Source organism: Lacerta agilis, chromosome 9 (assembly GCF_009819535.1).
Source record: "Lacerta agilis isolate rLacAgi1 chromosome 9, rLacAgi1.pri, whole genome shotgun sequence".
Lineage (NCBI taxonomy): Eukaryota > Metazoa > Chordata > Lepidosauria > Squamata > Lacertidae > Lacerta > Lacerta agilis.
Window position 1 is genome coordinate 69,375,620 of NC_046320.1, and position 21,011 is coordinate 69,396,630.

General features: G+C 48.4%; 1 protein-coding gene across 1 annotated transcript in view; it reads left to right on the forward strand.

Annotated features, from left to right (window-relative positions):
* The window catches only part of ATRN (attractin), a 170,460-nt gene extending 153,370 nt beyond the window's left edge, over nucleotides 1–17,090 (forward strand). The window contains exons 29-31 of the mRNA XM_033159586.1: nucleotides 3,504–3,611; nucleotides 15,035–15,149; nucleotides 16,370–17,090. Coding sequence (XP_033015477.1) covers nucleotides 3,504–3,611; nucleotides 15,035–15,149; nucleotides 16,370–16,494 — 348 coding nt within the window. The 3' untranslated portion in view covers nucleotides 16,495–17,090. The remainder of the gene's footprint in view (nucleotides 1–3,503; nucleotides 3,612–15,034; nucleotides 15,150–16,369) is intronic.
* Nucleotides 17,091–21,011: the final 3,921 nt, after the last annotated feature.

The window sequence follows — 21,011 nt, forward strand, 5'->3', positions numbered from 1 at the left end:
AACATGATTAAATCTTGCTCTTGGAGAGCTCAGCATGGCTTTCATGAGGCTGTTTCTGGTCTTCCATCCAGGGCTGGATAAGGTCCACACTTGTTTTACTTCATCTGTGCTGCAGTACAGGGAACTCTTGCACCTAGCATTTTACTGCTGTGAGATTCCTTTGCCCCACTGTTATTATCCTTGAATCTTGTTCTTGTGATCCATTGAGGTGAACAATCAATGTCTGGGCTTGTGAATGGTTCATCATTGTCCATTCTGATCAAGGGCCTCCAGCATGAGTTGAGCAATTTTTTAAAAAAATTATTATTATTTTGCCAAACATGTATTGTCTCATGATTTGAAGGCTTCAAAAGCTATTGCAAGCGTAAGATTCATGTAGCTGTACCCACATAACCTCCTGGGTGGGCGCAGTGATTGTGTGAATATTCAACTCCTTGCCGAGTTAATGAGTTCTGCTTGATTCTTATTTTGGGCATATTTATCAGGACAGCTTGCTCTGGTTTTATTTTACAGCCATTAGACAAAGCGTTTTATGGTAGCTGAAGGGCACAATTACTGCAGCAGCAACCCTGCAATCTGTTTCGCGCTTTCTTCACTTTGCAATCTGCCAAGCATCTTTTTAAGTAGTAGTCTGGAACAGGAGGTCTGGCACATGAGTTTGGGTTCACTTGAATGGCACTTGTACGGCAGGTAGTCAGTAGAGTCCTCCGTGGGGCACAGGCCTGGGCAGTGTGGATGGAGGTCCTGAGCTTCCCAGACAGGAAGAACCCACTCTGTGGGAAGAACTTCACTTCTGTGGTTTGAAGGAAAACAGAGCAATATGCTTGGCGCCAGCTTGGCTGCAGGAGTTGTGTACAACTGCCTTAGGGACTCCAGATTTGTGTAGGGTCTACTCCTTAGCCTTCTCTTCTCCCAAAGATAACCTGCAAGGCAGTGGAAGTTTAGGATTAGAGTATTCCTTTCTCCTAGATGGGTTGACAAGACCCATCTGCTCCTCACTTCTCTCTGCAGCAAGTGTAGGGAAAAAAAACACTTTCTTGACCATTGGACCCATTCCCAGGGTGTGGCTGCTGTCACAGCTTCTAGGAGCCACAGGTGAGAGCTGAGTGCAGGGTAGGGATTCAAGGTGGACAGACTACCCCAGAAGGAGCATGACATATCCCCCACCAGAGAAACTACCATCCCCTAACACCCCACACTTCCCCACACACTACAAAAGTAGTCCTAAACTGTAAATAAAACATCAAAAACAACCAAACCAAACAATTTCAACATAACTCACAAAAACAACAATAGCAGCAGCCCCTACCCCCCAGACAAAACCCGCAAACACCCCAGCAACTGGTGAGAAGTGGGAAGAATAGACGCCCCTAAGCAATACAGACTGCAGATCAATCCACTCAGCATAATTTCTGTATCCTTTGCTCTTTCGGTTCAATTCTTTTTGTGGACCTTGGAGGAGTTGGTAGGCCCTTGAGTTATTTACAGCTGCTGTTAATCTCAAGCAGACATATAGTACTCCATACTGTGGCGCACATGAATCTGATGGATTTGGGAAACCTGCTGACCTTACATGGCTGATGCTGTGGGTTTCGCTCTGTTCTGCCGTTGTTTCATTATAATTTGTCGGTGTGGAGTATCAGCCCTGCAGCTGGCGGGGGAAGTGCAGATTCATTAACCTCCCACTCAATCACAGGGTAAAACATTTGTGCAACTTACATTTAATTTTTTTGGCCTGCTTTTTTAATTATTTGTAAAGCATCCCCCAAATTCACAAAATGCAACCATTTAATTATTTAAAAAATGTGCAATTAAAAGTAAAACCACAAAACTCATGGAGCCAGGTAGAGAACATAGGTGGAAGCGGGCCAGAGAAGTAGGGAACAGGTTGGAAAACAATTTGAAAATGCTGAACTGAACAAAAACCAAGCAGGAACCAGCCATGTGATGGGGGAGGGCGCATAGCTATCTGGCTCTGCAGATTTCCTTACGCTAGCTACCGTAGTTTCTTACATGCTCATAATAGGGTTTTTGGAGGGGTGGGGTGGGGTGGGGTGATGGATCAGTAAAGCTGCTATGGAAACAAACATGCAATGAACATCCTTCTCCACCATCACCCCAAAGCAGAAGAGTTATTAGACCGGCCTTACATTGGACAAATTTGTGATGCTTTAGTACATATACAGGTGAAACTCGAAAAATTAGAATATCGTGGAAAAGTCCATTTATGTAAGCAGTTGTTTTCATTAGCTACTGGAGTTTAATACAGTATATGAGATAGACTCATGACATGCAAAGCGAGATATGTCAAGCCTTTATTTGTTATAATTGTGATGATTATGGCATACAGCTGATGAAAACCCCAAAGTTGAAATTGTTAATTTGGGGTTCTCATCTGCCGTACGCCATAATCATCACAATTATAACAAATAAAGGCTTGACATATCTCGCTTTGCATGTCATGAGTCTATCTCATATATTAGTTTCACCTTTTAAGTTGAATTACTGAAAGAAATGAACCGTTCCACAACATTCTAATTTTTCGAGTTTCACCTGTATTTGCTCATTTAATTCTTCTGGGTGTATTGTTACTTGTGAGTTGCCTAGAGTGAACTTTTTCTATACAATCAAGGGATTCCAGGTTGACTCCGCCCACGTCTCCTTTCTGAGTTGTAGGTCACTTAACCAGGCCTGTTTTCTCTCAATGAAACGTTGAGGTTTTTTCTTTGTGAAAGGACCACTGTGTCTCCTGTTCACACGATTGTGAGTCTCAATATGGAAGGGAGGTGTGTGGTGAGAGCCCTGGTCGCAGCAGAGGTTTGCAACCCTTGCTGAACTATCCATCGTCTCCAACTCAGCCCTCGCATCTAGTATAAATAAATTTTGGAAAGGAACAGGTTTTCATCTGCCTGGATGTAATCAGATGCCATTTTGAATCAAGATGGCAGAAGAACGGACCTTCCAAAACTTCCCTTATTCTAACCCCTGGTTTCAAAACTGAACTGATACTTTGGTTTCTTAGGATTTCTGGGCAATGCCAGGTATGAGGCTGTTAGCGTCCAGACAATTATCCACATGAAGGCAACAAAGGGATGCTTATTTCACTGTAGCTTGTGCATCAGTCCCAATAGGTGATGGCCTCTTGAGCCACCTGTTCAGCTCAGGTTGTAAATCTGTAACATAAATTGACCGTGCTGTGAACTTGTTTTGAATTCACTACAACTCCCATGAGTCTGCCTGCCCTAACTCAGGACCAGAGTCATGGTGGAAGCAGGATCCCACATCCCATGTTTTGCCACATCCTGTTATATATATATATATATATATATATATCAGTATTGCTTGAACTTTCTTTGGCTTCTAGTCTTGAATTATTCACTTTCTGGGCACAGAGTGCCTGCCGCCGCTCTTGTTTCCTTGCAACTGTGTGAAAATCCCATGAACGCCCATGACCCTTGAATATGTCGGGCTGCCGTATTAACTTCTCTCCATTTATTCAACAGCAACTGCTCCGAGAGATGCAGCAGATGGCCAGTCGCCCCTTTGCGTCCATCAACGTTGCCTTAGAAACGGACGAGGAGCCACCCGACCTCATTGGAGGCAGTGTAAAGGTGAGGGACCACCCTGTAGGAGCACTGTTCCCGTAGTTAATATTCACAGATGCTGTGCTGCTTGACCGGATTTTGCGAGAGGGAGGCGGAGGGGAGAGAGAGAGAGAAAGGCAATATTAGAAGTCTAGCCACAAAGAAGCCATAAACATTCGAAACCCAGCAGGCCTTGTTTTTGATCTAATTTTCTTTCTCCAGGCTGCTCGTTTGCATCTTTCAGGTTACGTTGGTTTAAATAAAAGTTGCAGCTCTTTTTAAAAAGATTTTTTATGCCTTGTAATCAAGAAGGATACAGTTTAATATGCCAGAACAGTTGGTTGGAAATAGCTGTAGGTGCTGCTAAAAAAGCCTTCTTTGCATGGTCTTTCAAAGGATGGGGGGGAGGCTAATTGGCTAAGTATTAAGAAAGTCTTTCGGGTACAACTGTTTACAATTGGGGGGGGAGTCTACACTCGGCAGCAGGTGATCTGGGAAGCCGGTCTGGCAACAGGTGCCATGGGCAGAGGGAGCGCCACTGCCAGACAGGCTGCTTCTAGCCCCAGCATGCTGCCCTGTGGCTGAGAGTTGGGGGGATAACTTGGATAACAGCCCAGAAACCAAGGAATCTGTTGCATGTTACGACATTGCTGCCTCTGCAACAAGGGGGAGGAGGAAATGTGTGTACTCTAGGCCATGTGGTCAGGGGCGGAGGAAGAGGGGTGCAGCGGATGCGGGCTGCCCCGGGTGTCACCGCCGAGGGGGTGTGTGTGACAAAATGGTGGGTGGCACTCACCGCAGGGCCTGCAGCACGCCCGACCCACATGTCTCTCCTGGGAGAGATGTGGTGGCTTGGGTACCCTCAGGCTCCGTGCTGCCCATACGGTCTGCCTGCTGCCTCTCCCCCCCCCCCCAGCTGTAGGGCGGCTGAGTGGGAGGAGGCAGGCAGACTCCGGAGGCCCCGTGATGCACCCCGCCCCTATGGGTCGCTTGTCCCACCCTACCCCTGGGCACGTCGCCCCAGGCGCCCAAGCAGCTTCCTCCGCCGCTGCACATGGTTCCCCTAGGTCTGACCTTTATGATTGGACCTTCTGCAATACAATTCATGTTGCTCTTCCACCGAGATCAGTTAGTTTCATATTTGAAGGGGACTGGGAGACAAGACAGGCTGGGAGACTGCAAAGGCTATGTGGAGCTGGTTCCACCTTGTTTAGAGAGGTAGCAATTTGCCTTCATTCCCTGAAAATGCCAAGGTGACGGCATTTCGAGAGTTATTTTATTGCAGGCTACTAGGTTTGAGTGGATTATTGACTATTTGATATAAGCTGTTTTAAGTGGCATTTTTGGTTATGCCTTATTTATATTAGATCAGATTGTGTGTGATCTTTGTTGTATATTTTGTTGTTTCTTCAGTTTGCAAACCGCCTTGTGTAAAGCACTATAGAATGGCAGGTGTGGGTTTTTTTGTATAAAGTTTTATTAAGACTTTTCACAATACAATAAAAAGCAAACTATTGTAAACAGAAAGTAATAAAAAGGGAAAAGGAAGAAGAAAAAAGAGCTAGAAGAATACAAAGTAAAAGGAAGTTACACAGAGAGAAAATGTGGTATAATTAAGAGTGAAATGAAATGAATGTGAGTGGGACCGACGCCGAGATCACCTGTGTGCACTTAGTATAGCTCACTTGGTAGAGCATGAGACTCTTAATCTCAGGGCGATAGGTTTGAGTCCCACGTCGGGCAAAAGATTCCTGCATTTCAGGGGGTTGGACTAGATGACCCAAGTGGTCCCTTCCAACTACAGTTCTATGATTTGGAACATAATTCTGCTCATGCACATACTCTTCATGGATGGGTTCACAGTGCTGCAACCAGTCCAAGCTGCTGCTGGGGGGCTACTCCCCACCTCACTGGAAAGGCAGAGGGATGGGTGGAGAAAGCGGAAATATCACCTTAGGAATGAGTGATGGTGAACTGGCTCTTCCAGTTGACTCCCCTACCCCAGCGTGCTTTGAGGGAAGCATAGTCTTGTTCCCAGTTCCAGTGTCTCTGCTGTGGGATAGTATCCACTGCCCCCTGGGTTGTGAACCAGTGACTTCCCTGCTGCATCCCTGCCTGATTTGTGGGGGGGGGGGGATCATAGCAGAGGCAAGGAGAGTGGGCTTTCTGAGGTGTAGCCAGTTAAGCGTGGGGAAGGGCTTTGGCTCAGTTGGTAGAGCAAATTCCTTTCCTTCTAGGGCTGGGTGATGCCAGCTTTTTGACATCCTGATGCATCATCAGCTAAACATTGTGATATAGTGACACATTGCAATGTTGAAAGGGAAGGAGCGTCATTTGGCGCTGGCCCCGCGAGGCACCAGGGTGAAGCCAAATCGCCTTAGTCGGCTCTCCCCGCAACCATCACTGAGGGAGGGGCATGGGCCCTGGTCCTCCGCGAGGCGCTGCGGTGAAGCCAAACCACCGCTGCCAGCACCCGGCGCAGGGAGGAAGGAGGCAGCCAGAGAAGGTAAGGCAAGACGGCGGATATCAGGCAAGCCCCACCCGCAGTGTACTGCCAGGTGAAGGCTCCATTGTGCTCTGGCCCTCAAACCAGGCCTGGACAACGTATCAGTGCATCACCCAGGCCTTCTGCCTGCAAGCACCCCAGGTTCAGTCCTTGGCAGCTCCTGGTAGGGCTGGGAATATTCTCTGGCATTGGCTGTCCAGGTTCTCCGGCAGCTAGTTGGGCCAGGGGTCTGCTTCCATCGAAGGCAGCTTCCCCTCCCTCCACCACGGTGTGCTTCCGCAGCCGTCCTCCACCCTCCCGCCTTGCTCCTCCAGCTCCTCCTGGGAGACGATTTGACAAGCTGCCACTTTTTCGTCTGCGCCCTTTTCTCCCCGAGCTGGGGAGCCGTGAGAACTTGGCATATGTTCGCCGTCAGTATGGGAACAGACAGCCCTTCTTCTGAATGCGGAGCAGGGTTAGGGAGTTCGTGGATGTACAAGCTATCGAAACCCTCTTAACTTTTGCGTATGCATGTGTGAGAGTGTAGAATCTGTGGCTTAAACTGAAGTGGCATGACTGCAGGGGGCGCGGGGATGGTTTGCCCGTCGCTTCTCAGCATGGGAAACAAAGGACCTAATTTGTCTCTCTGCAAGCTGCCCCCCCCTCCCCGCTTCCTTTTCCTTGCTCTGCTTATTTTGTAAGCAGAAGGCACTCAGGTGTGCAAGTGTGCCTGTAACACCTCTGAGTATACTCCCTGGATGATGTAGGTCAGGTGCAAATTGCCAGTGTGGTTTAGTCGGGACCCTGACCCTGTTCCATACTATACAGGGGGGTGAGGAGAAGGGCTGGCCATTTGGATTGTCTGGCTCAGGTGCCAGAAACTCTTGGGCTGTGCCCGCACAATAATTTTAATTCCCAGTTATCTGTGTGTAGGGACAGACACACCCACAAGAGCTGCATTGTGTAAATATTGTAGAAATGGTCAAGGGCACTGCCAGTGTGGTATAGTGGTTAAGAGCAGTAGACTTGTAATCTGGGGAACCGGGTTCGTGTCTCCTCTCCTCCACATGCAGCTGCTGGGTGACCTTGGGCTAGTCACACTTCTTTGAAGTCTCTCAGCCCCACTCACCTCACAGAGTGTTTGTTGTGGGGGAGGAAGGGAAAGGAGAATGTTAGCCGCTTTGAGACTCCTTCAGGTAGTGAAAAGCGGGATATCAAATCCAAACTCTTCTTCTTCTTCTTCTTCTTCTTCTTCTTCTTCTTCTTCTTCTTCTTCTTCTTCTTCTTCTTCTTCTTTGTATGAAAATTAGGCAGATTTGTATCCTACCCCAATTTCACGCTCTTGGGATTGCAAGGAGAGGAGCAGCTTCCACAAGCACATCCCTGGCTAATTACTGCTTGGCCCTTTTATGCCAGTGTGCAATGGGCACCGTGACCAGAGCCTTATTTGCTGAATTGCAAGAACAGCTGTCAAGGAAGAGTAGCTGCTCTGCCCCCTTCAGGCCAACGGGAAGAATCTCTGGGATTCATCCCTTCTGGACAAGTGGCCAAGGGAGCCACCCACTCCTCACCTGCTCCTTTAGCAGCTCTGTGGCCTGTTGCTGCGGCTGGTGGGAATTGTGGCCCTCAGATGATTTGGGGCAGCACCCCCCCCTGCCTCTGGAGGAACAGATTGCTTTGGGGGTGGGGAAGGAGCTTGGTTCCTCCCCAGTGTTTGCCAGTTCTTCTCAGCAGGCCTCCCACCCCCAGACTGCTCCTTGCTTCCTTGCCACCCAGTGGTTCAGGCAGGGCTGGATCCTGTGGGGAACCGGAATTCAGAGCACCCCAGAGCTTTTTCTGCATGGAGATGATGGCTGTGCAGGCAAACGCCACGTGCGAATTGGCCCTCAACTGCTTAACTTACTAGCGGCCCACCAAATAATAGGAAATTGGTCTTTTTAGTCAGCAAGGGTCTCTCACTTTCCTTTTGTGCCTGGCCAACTGGCAGGTCAGATTAAGCTAATTGCATCCTAGGCAAGCATCTTGCAGCTGACTCATTTGGAACAGTAGTCTCAATTAGTATATTTCCTGCAGTGCATAAGAAGGAAAAGAGAGAGCGATTTACACCAGTAGGAATGACGTGTTCTAAGCCAACGCGTGACTAGCAGCCTAAAGGGTTGGTTCCCCCCCCTCTTCCCACCCCCCCTCTTTTATATTCCAGCTAGCCAGTGGGCAGCCATTTTGGTTTTGCATCTGGTAGCCCTTTGCTTCACAAGGGCCAGTGTGGCAAGTTGAACCTCTAAGGCTTATCAGCTTGTTTTGTCATTAGATAGATACCTGTGAAATGCAGCTCTATCTCTATCTCTATCTCTCTCTCTCTCTCTCTCTCTCTCTCTCTCTCACACACACACACACACACACACACACTTTGGCAGAGTTGCTCGGAATCAGATTTAGAGCTGAGCTTTCTTCATCCACTTATTCCAAGAAGAATATTGCTTTGAAGTAGCTTTTATAATCGGCAGGTGTGAATGATCTAAGATTAGCAAAGCTTGTAAGCTGCTTGGCAATTTAACATTTTGTACCGAGGAAATAAAACCATATTTCCAGCGCAATCTATCTAGTAGCGCATAGGTCCTCATGTAATCTTGGAGCTGGGTATAACCAGGAGGTCATCTGGCAGTATGACCCACTGCTGCAAAACAAGACCCTCCCAATGCCTGCATCTGAGCACCAGGCACTTTTAGCAAAGCCAATGAGGTCCGTGGCCTCAGGGTGTGTGGGTGGCAGATCGCTCCAAGTAATCCAAGCAGAGTCAGAAGAGCCTGATTTCCCCCTATGAATGCACCATTGTGGGTCCCTGCCAAACTCTCCCCCCCCCCCTCGAATCCCACATCTTCTCTTTCCTGTACTGGCTTTCTGTCCCTGCCTACCAGCCAGTTCAGGTCCTTTCTTTCAGCTGGTCTCTGCCTTCATCAGATCTCCTCTTCTTCTCATTAATTTTGCTGGGCACAGCCTCAGCGACTAATGTTCCTTCTCTCACTTTTGCTCCTTCTCCTGTGTTGATCTCGATAGACCAAAACTAGATGTGACTGTTAAAAACCCCCAAACACGCACAAGAGAACATACCATAACCACAGGGATGGTTTTGGGCTAATTAAACCTTTCCCCCTTTTGTCTTCATTCTGTTAAAAATTCTACTTCCCCTCGAGCCATTCTTCTCCCCACCCCCGGTAAAGGAAGATACAGCAGTGCTTCTGTTGAGGGAGGCTGGGAGTGTAATATCCATTGGTCAGGTCACCCTTCATAAAGGTACTGACTATCTGGGGATTGTGGTTTCTCTCCCTAATAAAGGGCTAGCATTCAGATTCCTGTGTTTTTTGCACATGCATCACGTCCAGTGTGTCGTTCGCTGAATCACACCACCTCCGAGTTTTCAGTATTCGGTTTGGGGCAGCATTATGAATTGTGTTGGGTGAATGAGATTCGCTTTGATTTCTGCTTTTTGTAATCTTCCTTTATGAATGCTTAGGGAGGAGGGGAGTGCTGTCTTGAGGATTTTGCAAGGGTTTTCAAAAGGTGAGTTGATGATGCAACCTCCCCATCTCTGGAGATCCCCTGGACTCCTTCGCCTTCCCCAAACTTGTGGCAGCAGGGTGTCTCTCTACAGTCTCTCTTCCCCTTCTTCCCTTCCTCTCCTTCTGCCTCCTCCTCTCCCTCTTTCCAGTGTCTAGCATGCTGTAATGGTCACATCCCTGGTAATGGAAGCTTTGGCAAATCTACTTCTCCAGCGTTCCTACATCCCAAGAAAGGGAGGGGGAAACACAGGGGACTGGAAATCTTGCTGCTAAGCTGCAAATTTCGAGGGGGGGGGAAGAGAGATCTGGCTGGTAGACAGAAGGGATGGTGGCGACCGGATCCTGCTGCAAGGCAGTATGAGCCCCAGGCTCAAATTTGGATGTGTCTGGGGCTCACCTCTGATGAAGCATTTCAGACTGGGGGGGGGGGAGTAGCCTTCTGAACTTACGAGTCCTCCCCTTTAATAAACAAAAGCACCCCTTCCTCTGCAGCGTTTTAAAAACATGCCTCTAAGGGTACCAGTTCACTCGATGCAAGCCGTGTCGGTGGGCAGATGTTGAGCAGATTCCAATGTGCAGGGACATCGGAGCAAAAGGAGGCAAACTGTTCTTGGCTTCTGTGTTCCACTTGGTGCGTCCGCTGACATCACCTTGCTTTTTAATTCATGGAAAGGAACACGCTGCCCTTTGAACACCTGGCAGGGGGACGCTGTTGCCCACCACAAGGAGCTGGAGATTATGCGGGCAGCTGAGGTGTGCAAAACGGATTAGCTCCGCTAAAATTCCACTTTATTCTAAAAAGGCTCCTTAGATACAGGAGCGGCAGGAGGAAACAAACCTTTGTTGTTTAATGAATTATTTCTAGCTAGCTGAGCAAGGCATGGAGTTAGACGGTTTTTGCAAACCTGGGACCAACTTTTCCTGGTAGCAGCAGCAGCAGCAGAGCGGTGGCTGTGATGACATCTGGGTGATTCTGCTCATAGGAATTCAAAGGGTGGGGCCGGGACTTCAGTTCATGCATTTTCTGCGCTCAGAAGTGGTGCAGGGCTGTGATGGCGCTTGGTTTTATCCCCTGTCCTTTGGAGGCACAAAGCACTATGAATGCTTTGCTGAAATGATCCCACTTGGTGAAACAGCTACCAAAAAATGCAAGTAGAAATGTGTAACAGTGATTATCATAGAATATAGAGTTGGGAGGCAGCCCCAAAGATCATCTAGCCCAGTGTTTTTCAACCTTTTTTGGGCAAAGGCACACTTGTTTCATGAAAAAAAATCACGAGGCACACCACCATTAGAAAATGTTACAAAAATTTAACTCTGTGCCTATATTGACTATATATAAAGTAATTTCCCCACGGCACACCAGGCACATCTCGCGGCACACTAGTGTGCCGCAGAACAGTGGTTGAAAAACACTGATCTAGCCCAACTCCCTGCAATACAGGACTCTCAGCTAAAGCATCCATGACAAATGGCCACCCAACCTCTGCTTAAAAAACCACTCCATGGTCAAACAGCTCTTACTACCAGAAAGTTCTTCCTGGTGTTTAGTCGGATTCTCCTTTCTTGTAACTTGAAGCCATTTGTTCAATTCCCATCCTCTGGAGCAGAAGAAAACCATCTTGCTCCTTCTTCCATGTGACAGCCCTTGAGATATTTGAAGACGGCTATCCTATCTCCTCTCAGTCTCTTCTTTTCCAGGCTAAATATTCCCAACTCCCTCAACCGTTCCTAATAATGCCTGGTTTCCAAACCCTTAATCGTCTTGGTCGCCCTTCTCTGCACACCTTCCATGGGAGGAGGAGGAGAAAGAGGAAGAGGAAGAGGAGGGAATGGGAGCCCTTTGACCTACTCCATTCCCAGCCACTAGGCTGGATGGCTTTCAAAGGTGCCTTGACTGATTCATGGAGGAGGAAAGGACTATCCATTACTATGAGCCATGGTGGCTGAAAGGAATCCCCGTACCTGAATAGCAGATGCTAAAGGAGGCAACAGCAGAAAAGGGTCATTGCCTTCAAAACATGCTTGTGGGCTTCTTGGAGGCATCTGGATGGCCATCATGGTAGAAAGCAGGATTCTGGACTAGGTGGACCTTTGGTCCCATCCAGTAGGTAACCTCTTGTGCCCTTAAGTTTATTGTGCAACATTACTGCATTGGGGGATTTAATGGATGTGGTTGGAGAAGAAGTGTGTGGAGGATCCCCCCCCCCTGGGTTCATGTTCAGTGGTCGTTCTGTTTTTTTTTTTTTTTTTAAAGTGTTTGGCCCTGCCTATCACCATTAATTGGATTTGAAATTGGATTGATCTGGTGTTTCACAATACCTAATTAGGACTGATTATCGCTCTCAGAATGAGTATGGGGACTCTGTTTTTTGTTGTTGACGTCTATTTTTATAAAGAATGTGTTTATCAATCCCTAGACCTTGCGACTTGGCGGAATTTATGTGAAGAAAAGTAATGGGGCAGAACGGAAAGTTCCCCCGGAGGTATCTCAGCACACTTCCGCGGAATCTTGCAAAATAGCACCCCAAAGAAGGGGGCGGGGGAGTGTCAGACAGGCCATCTAAGTTTAGTAGGAAGCTTGGTCTGGGCAGAGATCCAAGAAACCTGTTCTGTCACTGTGGGAGCTGGGCTATCTAGTGAGGCTTCCTGTTCCTGGGAGAGGGAGTTGGAGCAAAGGCTCTTGGACCACACTAACAGCCTCTTGGGTGTGAAAGTAGGAGGCCTTCTTCAGCTCTGCGGCATTAGCCATTCTGTTAAGAAGAGTAGGCATCTGCAGGTTGGGCATGGGAAGATGAACTCCATGGAGTTCCCCTTCAGTTGTGACTCACCTGATGAGATGCACATTAAGAAAACAAGAGCCTAAGGAGAGCCTGCTGGATCAGGCCAATGGCCCACCTAGTCCAGCATCCTGTTCCCACAGCGGCCAACCAGATGCCTGTGGGAAACCTGCGAACAGGTCCCAAGCCCTCTCCCTTCCTATGGTTTCCAGAAACTGGTCTTTGAGTTAATGTGGTGCGCTTCTCATTTCCTTTACAGAAACAGGGGTTCATACATTACCTGGGGATTAAGGATGCGGTGGGGGTTGCATGTTATTTAGTAGGGAAGGCTTGGCCTTAAGTATTTTCGTCTTCATTCTCTACTACAAGGAATGCACCTGAACCAAAATATCCTAAAAAAATAAACATGCTATCATAACTCTGTCCTGGCTTAATATCAATTAAAACGTTAATGAAGATCATGGACCTGCACATCCTATAAGTTGCTTGCTTGAACAGCTGGACCATTGGCTTTCTCTCCTTTTCCTTAAACCAGTGTCCTTCAGCCTTAGCTCCTCAGATGCTGTTGGACTACAACTTCCATCATCCATGACCATTGGCCAAATTGGCTGGGGGGTGATGGGAGTTGTAGTCCATCATCATCTGGAGAACCAAGGTGGAAAATCTGAACCATGGTGTATGGAATGCCTGCTCTGCTCCCATTTGGTCTGTGAGACCCTTTCAGCCAAGCCATGCCCACCTGCCCTACAGGTAGGGCAGATAAAGACGTGGCTTTCTGCTGAAAGCAGAGTTAGCAGGCTCTGCCAATCAGCTGGTGGGCCTTTGACTGCTTGGTTTGATTTCAAAGGAAAACTGGTTACTTGACACCATTGTGATGTTGGGTGATTGGCAGCTAAGGGGGCAGCCCACCTGCCTGTTAAAGTTAGCCCGTAGGGGAGGCAAAGATCCAGTCTGCTGGCCGGATTCCAATTCCCCATCCTTCCTCTTCTACACTATTTATGTATACTCCCCCCCCCCTCTTTCTCTTTCCTCTTCTTTCTGTCTATTTCTCTCTCCATGCTGGATGCCACCATGGGCAATGTATTACTTGGAGTTGCCTGGCACTGCATGTCCATTAGTTCTAGTAATTGACTTCCAGCAGAATATATGGTGCAAGTTTGTTCTCCACTGCTTTTGTAAGAAAAGAATTATTTTGAACTTTAGCAACTCTATAGGGAGTGGAGATTCCAGGGCACAGGCTGCTGTAAATATCAGCCTCCCTGTGGTAGGCAGCGAAATGCTTTGCAGGGGCTAATCCATCAGTGTGTTTGTTATCCGTTTAATACTAGAGATGCGTAAAGGCACTAATTTTGGTTTTTCTCTCTGTCACTGCCTTGTTAGGCATTAGTTAACTTAATGGTGGCTTTGGTTCCTTCTCCCTTTCTTTTAACATCTTTAGTTTCTGTTTGGCTCATGAGTACTGCATTGTAATGCCTCACCTAACGAAATAGGCAATAATTGCTTCGTTTAGGACGTCATAAAAAGAATTTGCTTGAAGCTGAAACTTTATAAGCAACAAAACGTACCAGCCGCTAAGCAGAACAGTGTTTTCCTTTCCTTTCCTTTCGTAATTGCTTCTCTGATAGTTTGCTCGCACAAAGACCCAAGTTTCCGTGCCTTGTTCCCAGCTACTTTGCTGTTGAGAACACTCTGCTACTTTTAATAGATGTTGAAATACAGCTCCTTAGTACCTTTTCGATTTAATTACATGCCCCATTAAAATGAGCTGCTGATCTATCAAAGTGAAATATAGATGGAAACACTTTCCAGTTTATTTTCTTACCTTTTCGACCACAGGGTCTTGGAGCCCTGCTAAGTGCATGTTAGACATGTTTCAGGAGCCGCACAGAAGAAACCAGCATGGCATAGCAGAGGGCTAGAGATTTTGCAGCATGAGCTTGAGAGAGAGAAATGAATTTCATACTCTGGAATGCCACCTGTGTCTGTGATTTCCGGGAAACCCTGGGGAGCTGCTGCCAGCCAGCATAGGTAATACTGAGCTAGGCAGACCCAGTGGTCTGACTCTGTATAAGGCAGCTTCCTATGCTCCCATGAGTTGCCTTGTACCTGAGGATGGGGAACTTGTCACCCTCCAAGTGTTTGTTCTGCTCCAACTCCCAGAGCTAGTAATTCAGATGCTCTTTTTCGGTGTTACTCTTCCTGCTGCACCCTGCCGTCGCCCTCCTCCCCGGTTATGCAAAGGCACGGATGAACCTTGGCTTCTGCTGTGCCTGCTAAAAAGTATTGGCTGAATTGATTCTTGGAATGTGCGCACACAAACCTGTATTTAACCACGGAGAGATCGCTTAAAGTAAGCTGAGCAAAGATAAATAAATCAGATGCAAGAAAACACAGCTGCTGATTGCTTTCCCTTGACTTTAAAAATAAAAAAGGGATGCTGCCTCTGTTCCATTCTGTGAGCGCTTCTTATGGCCTCTTGCGTTTGTTCTGTCCAGGTATATCGCATCATGGAGTTTGTGGCTGCAGATTGGATTGTGGTTTGGTTGAAGATTAGGGGTCAGCTCCTAAGCTAGCAAAATCAGGTGAAACTGACATGAAGTAAATTATGCTCTCTTTTCTCCACCGCAGACTGTCCCCAAACCCATAGCGTTGGAGCCCTGTTTTGGCAACAAAGCTGCTGTTCTTTCGGTATTTGTGAGGTTGCCACGAGGCCTGGGAGGTATCCCCCCACCAGGGCAATCAGGTAAGCAGCCACCGTCCTTCCACAGCATGGTGCCCTTCTGATGTTTTGCAGTATACTGGAAGCTGTAGTCCAGCAACATTGGGAGGGCTGCCCCCCGCCCTACAGCCATTTGATGTCTAAGACCACCCGGCCCTTTTTTGCTTTCCTTTCCTTGGGGCCACTTTAAATGCAACCCATTCCTTTCAGAGCACCTCCACGTGGGTTGCATGCCCGTGTATGGGAATTGCAATGGGCTGGTAGAACTGCATCTGCTAAAGGCATATAACTGACATGTTGTTGTTGTTGTTGTATGCCTTGGCACATGGAAGCAAGTGCTGCTGTCGGTATAGAGGCGCTCATTTTCTGCATGTGCTTCCTGTCTTGTTGAGAGTTGGCATCCGTCTGTCTTGAAAGACAATGGAGTTCACTTCCGTAGAAGTCACACCGCAGCATTAGAAGTAGCAAAGAGACCTCCCGGGGGCACAAGCCTGGGCAGTGTTTGTGGAGGTTTTGGGCTGCCCAGACCACAAGACTCCCCTCTCAGCCTTGCTGGTTTGGTCCAAAAGAAAGCAGCGCAATGCGTTTTGCACCAACCTGGCTGCAGGAGTTGTTGAAAGGAGGCATACAAGGCACCATCCTACCATCTTAGGGGATCCACTCTGGATTTGTGTAGGCTTTACCCCTTAGCCTTTTCTTCTCCCAAAGATATCCTGCAAGGAAATGGAGATTTAGGATAAGAGTTTTCCTTCTCCTAGATGGGCTATCTTCCCAGGTTGATGAGCCCCATCTGCCCCTCACTTCCCTCAACAGCATATGCAGAAACGGTTGGAAACGCGATTAGTCTTGTCTCTTCACCGAAGCCTTCTATGCACGCAGGGCAAGTCTTAACTCCGCAAGGGCAGAGTCACCCTGCCTTAAGAGGTGTCTGTAAGCTTTGGGTTCTCTCTGGAAGCTAGCGTTGCCTTCGTGTTACCCTAGGGAGCAGTGCTTTGTTTTTCCAGCCAGCTTCCACCCCATCCCCTGAATCCTGGCCAAGGGTTGGTCCACCTTCCACTGAGCGTGGAGACCAGTTGCGTCACAGGTGGGTGCAAGGAATCTGCCCAGGGTGCACGGAGCACCAAGAGGCAGAAACCTCCCTGGGTCTCTGGGCAGCCTAAATTGGATGGGTGTGGTGATGCTGGCTGGGCTCCCCTGTTCTTCGTTCTGCCTGTAACTCCCTGCTCTCCCCCTTCTCCTTCCAGGTCTTGCAGTAGCTAGTGCTTTGGTGGACATTTCACAACAAATGCCTATTGCCTACAAAGAGAAGTCGGGAGCGGTACGAAGTCGCAAACAGCAGCCTCCAGCCCAGCCCGGCACCTGTATTTGATGCATGGACATCTGAACTGCCTCTTTAGGGTTTTAAACACAAGGGATTACCTGGGAGGAGGACAGAGGTGTGTGGGGTTTTTTTTTGGCAAGGTTTGTGTTGCAAAGGACACCTCGAAGCACCGGGGGCAGTGTTTCTGGGGAGCATCCAGCCCTTCCTGTTGGCGTTGTCTTAGTTGGCCTTGTTTTGACATCCACTCCGTCTTAGATTTGCCGATCCCGTCGTGCCCACCTGGCTCCCACGTTTTTACTTCTCCCTCTCCTATCCAGCTAAAGGCCGTTGGTTGCGTGTCCATTATCCGTCCGCCTCTACCACTGAAGGTTGGCAGTAGGGAAAAGCCACGGGAAGACAAAGAACACTCAGCTTTTTGTATGTGGAAAGCGCTTTGTGGTATTTGATTCTCTCCCCACACCCCTTCCCTGGTTGTACAAGAAAAGCTGCAGCACTTACAGATAATTTTCTGCCCTCGGCAGTTAAACCCCCAGGATTTAAGGAGAAGCTAACTCAATTTCCTTCCAGGAACCCAGTGTTGTAAAAAATTCTATTTATTTCTCTCTTATTTAGAGCTCTGTTCCAAATACAATACCTTCATTGGGGCTGGGGTTATGTTTGCCGCTTTATTTTCATCCACCTGACTGTATTAAATCGAGGGATGATGCTGTTGAGTATGTGCTGGGTGCTACGCAGTGCAGCACATTGCCAGAAAAAAAACACAACTCTCCCTTTTCTGGGAAGATTAATGTTTTTCACGTGGATCTACGTGGCAGATCTGTGTGCAAGTGTTCCCAAGGTTTTAAATAGAACCAAGGAAGCAAAGGGGAATTAGCAAAGCTGGCCTCTTGCGTAACTACATTCCTCAGTTACCCTGGGCAATCCGTGGCCTTTTCCGCGCTGTGCCCAGTTAACGGGCGTAGAGCATAAAGACGCTAACCTGTTTCAGGCTGATGGAGCCGTAGTGGTTGTCGGGGGACTGGGGTGGGGGGCTGGAATGCTTCCTATTTATTGTCTTTTCGCATCGTGCATCTGCTTCCATTCAAGGCACATGTTGCATTGATGCTTCCTCTTTTGGGGGCACCCCTCTCTCACACCCCTTTTTATATTGCCTCACTTGAGAACGAACATGGGGAAGGCCACTTTCTGCATCACAGTGGATGTGCTCTGAAAAGTGGTCCCTTCTGTTTGAACGTCTTGCATTGCCCGTTCCTCCCCGACCCCCAATACCTATCAGTAATCCTGCTTGGTGCAAGGTTAGGGTCTGAATTACTCTGAAGCATCCCTTAGCCAACCTGGCGCCCTCCAGATGTTTGGGACTACAACTCCCATCACACTGTGCTGGCTGGGGCTGATGGGAGTTGTAGTCCCAAGCACCTGGAGGGCGCCAGGTTGGCGGAAGGTGCCCCAAGGAGAGGCTGGGAGACCTGAGCGTGGCACTTGGTGGCACCCTTTGAGTGCCTTCTCAAGAAGTCGAGGTGCAGCTTATCGGTGGCAGCTGCCTCTCGGTTGGCCCAGGGGCTGGACTGCCATTGCAGATTGAGAGCCACTTAACATTGCTCTGGCCTTGATAAATCCTGGGCAGTTATCCGGGTTGCCCGTTGTACGTTCCAGGCAGAAATCAGCAGAAACGTTGGGTTTTATTAGCTTGTCAGCCAGAGAAGCAGGAGCCTTGAGAAGCAAGAAGTGTTGGCTTTGGCACTGAGGTCTCTCCAAATCGAGCGGGCATTGCAGAGTCGGCATGTGTTCGAAGTTGCTATAACTCAGGTTTCCACTTCTTCTTCTTCACACCTATTGCGTTCCCTCTGAAAATCACTTGCATGCGTGTTCAGAAGAGAGCAACCAGGCTTCCAAAACAGGGCGGGGATAGTCAGCGCGCCATCCCATTTTGCCCAAACTGTGTTCCACTTACAATGGAACCGCTGGCGGCTGCTTGACGGTGCATGCCATCCCAGCCCATGGAAAGGGGTCGTGGGAGCCAGTCCATTAGTCATAGCAAGAGTCGCGATGCAATTGCACTTTTGCCGCCGATGGAGGGCGTTCCCATTGCCTCGCCTATATGCATGCAGAAAGCAGCAACAAAGTCTCCCCGTCACTGCAGCATTGCTTCCACTCCAGCGCCTGGGAGCTGCCCCTGATGCCGCGCTGGCTGGAGAAACCCCTGGGCCACCCGGTCATCTCATATGGGCACAAGGCACTGCTGGATCAAGGCTGCTGTAGCCTAGGAGGAGGAGGAGGCTATGTTTGGCCTTTAAGTGTGGCATTTTTCTGGCAAGTCCTTCCCCTGCACTGATCTGGGTCTTGTGCTTGAGACATAAATGCTTTTTTTTTTTTTAAGCAGTGTTGCATGTTGCAACTCCTAAAGTTACACCTGGAGTAACTGCATCTCTACCCCCTTTCCCTCTCTTGAATGCAGTAACGTATTACAGCTGTATTTTGAGCGGACTCATGGGGACCGGGGCTGGGGGGGGGGGAGAAGTAGTGGAGATGAGAAAGACAACGATCTAGACTCCTTGGAGATGCATGCATGTGCATTGCGCTACCGGAATTAGCAGCTCATTCGCATCTCGCAATGAACGAACGGTGAGCGACCAAAGCTTTCTTGTTCTGGACTGCCCAGCCAGAAATGTTGTCGTTGTGCATATTAATGAACCTGTACTTCTTGAACCCTACAGAACTGGAACAAACGTACCATTAAAATAGCATCTCTTCCCCCCCCTCCCCCCAATTTGCTTTGTTGAAGCTGCACTTGAATTGACTTTTCCTTGGGGAGATGTGGAAGGTGGCAAATTACCTCTCGAAGTCCATTTTTGCGGCATTAAGGAGCGTGGCAGGTTGGGGGAGGCTGCTGTGTGGGTTTTGTGCGCGACAGAAAAGAGCAAGGATCTGCCATGGCAAAGGGGTTGACAAGAGTCCGGGATGAACCAAGATCCCTTGCCCCCTTCCTGCTAAGCACCCGTCTCCTGGACCTTCCAGTTAGGATCACAGATCTGAAGATCTGGGAGTGGAGGAGCTGTTCCCATTCTGTTTGCTCCAGTATTATCCAGTGTTGCTTCCGTTGGGACACTGAGGAGTTCGGAGAGTGGCGCTAACAAAACTTCTCTCCCAGCACCACCACTCAAGCAGAACTGCGAATCCTAATCCCCAAACAGAGCTGCACCACGAAAATCACGGAAAGCCTGCAGAGTTAATCCAACCACTGTGGACTGCAATGCTCCCAAAATACGAAAGTAAAATTATTTGCCAAAAAAAAAAAGGTGTGTGCAAGATGTGTTTGAAGAACTTCGGGTCTTAGTTCTGCAGAGCCCATAAACGGCATACAAGTTGATTTTAAGAAATAACCTCTTGTATCAGAGAAGGCCTTCGCGACCCCCATTTTCCGTGGGACTGCACCAACAGACCAACCTGAAATCGATGGAAGTTGTACGGGAACACCTTGAAATGAACAGGCCTTGTGCAACTCCCCCCAGCAGATTCTGGTGTTTCATGCCAGCTATATTCTGCTTTCCAATGAAGGGATGTTTCCCCCTTGGGAGGGGAGGAGTTAGGGTTCTTTACAGAGATCCGCCTTTCAAGCCATTGTTTCAAAATCTGAATTTTGAGGATTTTGAAGTTCTGGAGGCAGCTGGAATTGAGATCTCTGTAGGGGGGCACTCTTTAATATTTGGAATATATATATATAATTGTTTCTTTTCTCAAACACTTCCTCGGTCATTCATCTCCTCTGGTGAGCACCTGGGAGCCTGCTGCCACCCAAGAAACTTCTAAGGTGTTCCGTTTGGACCCGTGATTTGTACACAAAGGCAGACGAGTGTCTCTGGCGATGCGTTTTGCGTGTCCTTCAGAGCTGTCAGGCCACAAATGTTCTATGTCACAGATGCCAAAGCCCCGGCTGTCTCTTGACTGCCTGGTGCCTGAGATTCTCTTTCCTCCCCTCCTGGATCTTATCCATGAATAATGTAACCTAACTGTGTCGAATTGCAAACGCTTGAAGAATGACAGGCTGTGAAAACACCCCTTGACAGGTATCTGCTGCCTTCTAGTTGCCATGCACACTGTATTAAGGAGGAAAGAGACCCCATGGAGACCGCCGATCTGTGAGAACATATTCACTTGGTTTCCAGTGCGCTTTTAGAATTACTGTCAGAAGTGGGCTTCAGATATATATACACAGTATCTGTATATCTATAAAATGAAGGCTGAGACCTTGGCTATGAGTGTAGCGTTGGAGCAAAGAAGCTGAGCTGTGAACCAGGATCCGAACCCTTCCCAGGAACTCAGTAACACCCCCCCCCCCAGCTTTCTGGACTCTTTCCCATTGTCATAGGTCCGGCTTGTCTGATCCGCTGCCAGCCAGATGCAGTCCAAAATATCTGGCAGGACCCAGGATGGCGATGGCTGCCCTAGGTAAACATTAAGAGGGCACCGACACAGAATTGATTTCCTCACTCGTAATAGCTGTAAACCAAAGCTCGCTGCAAACCATCCTAGTAGTAGCAGCGACTCCTTGTTACCTTTAGGGTGAT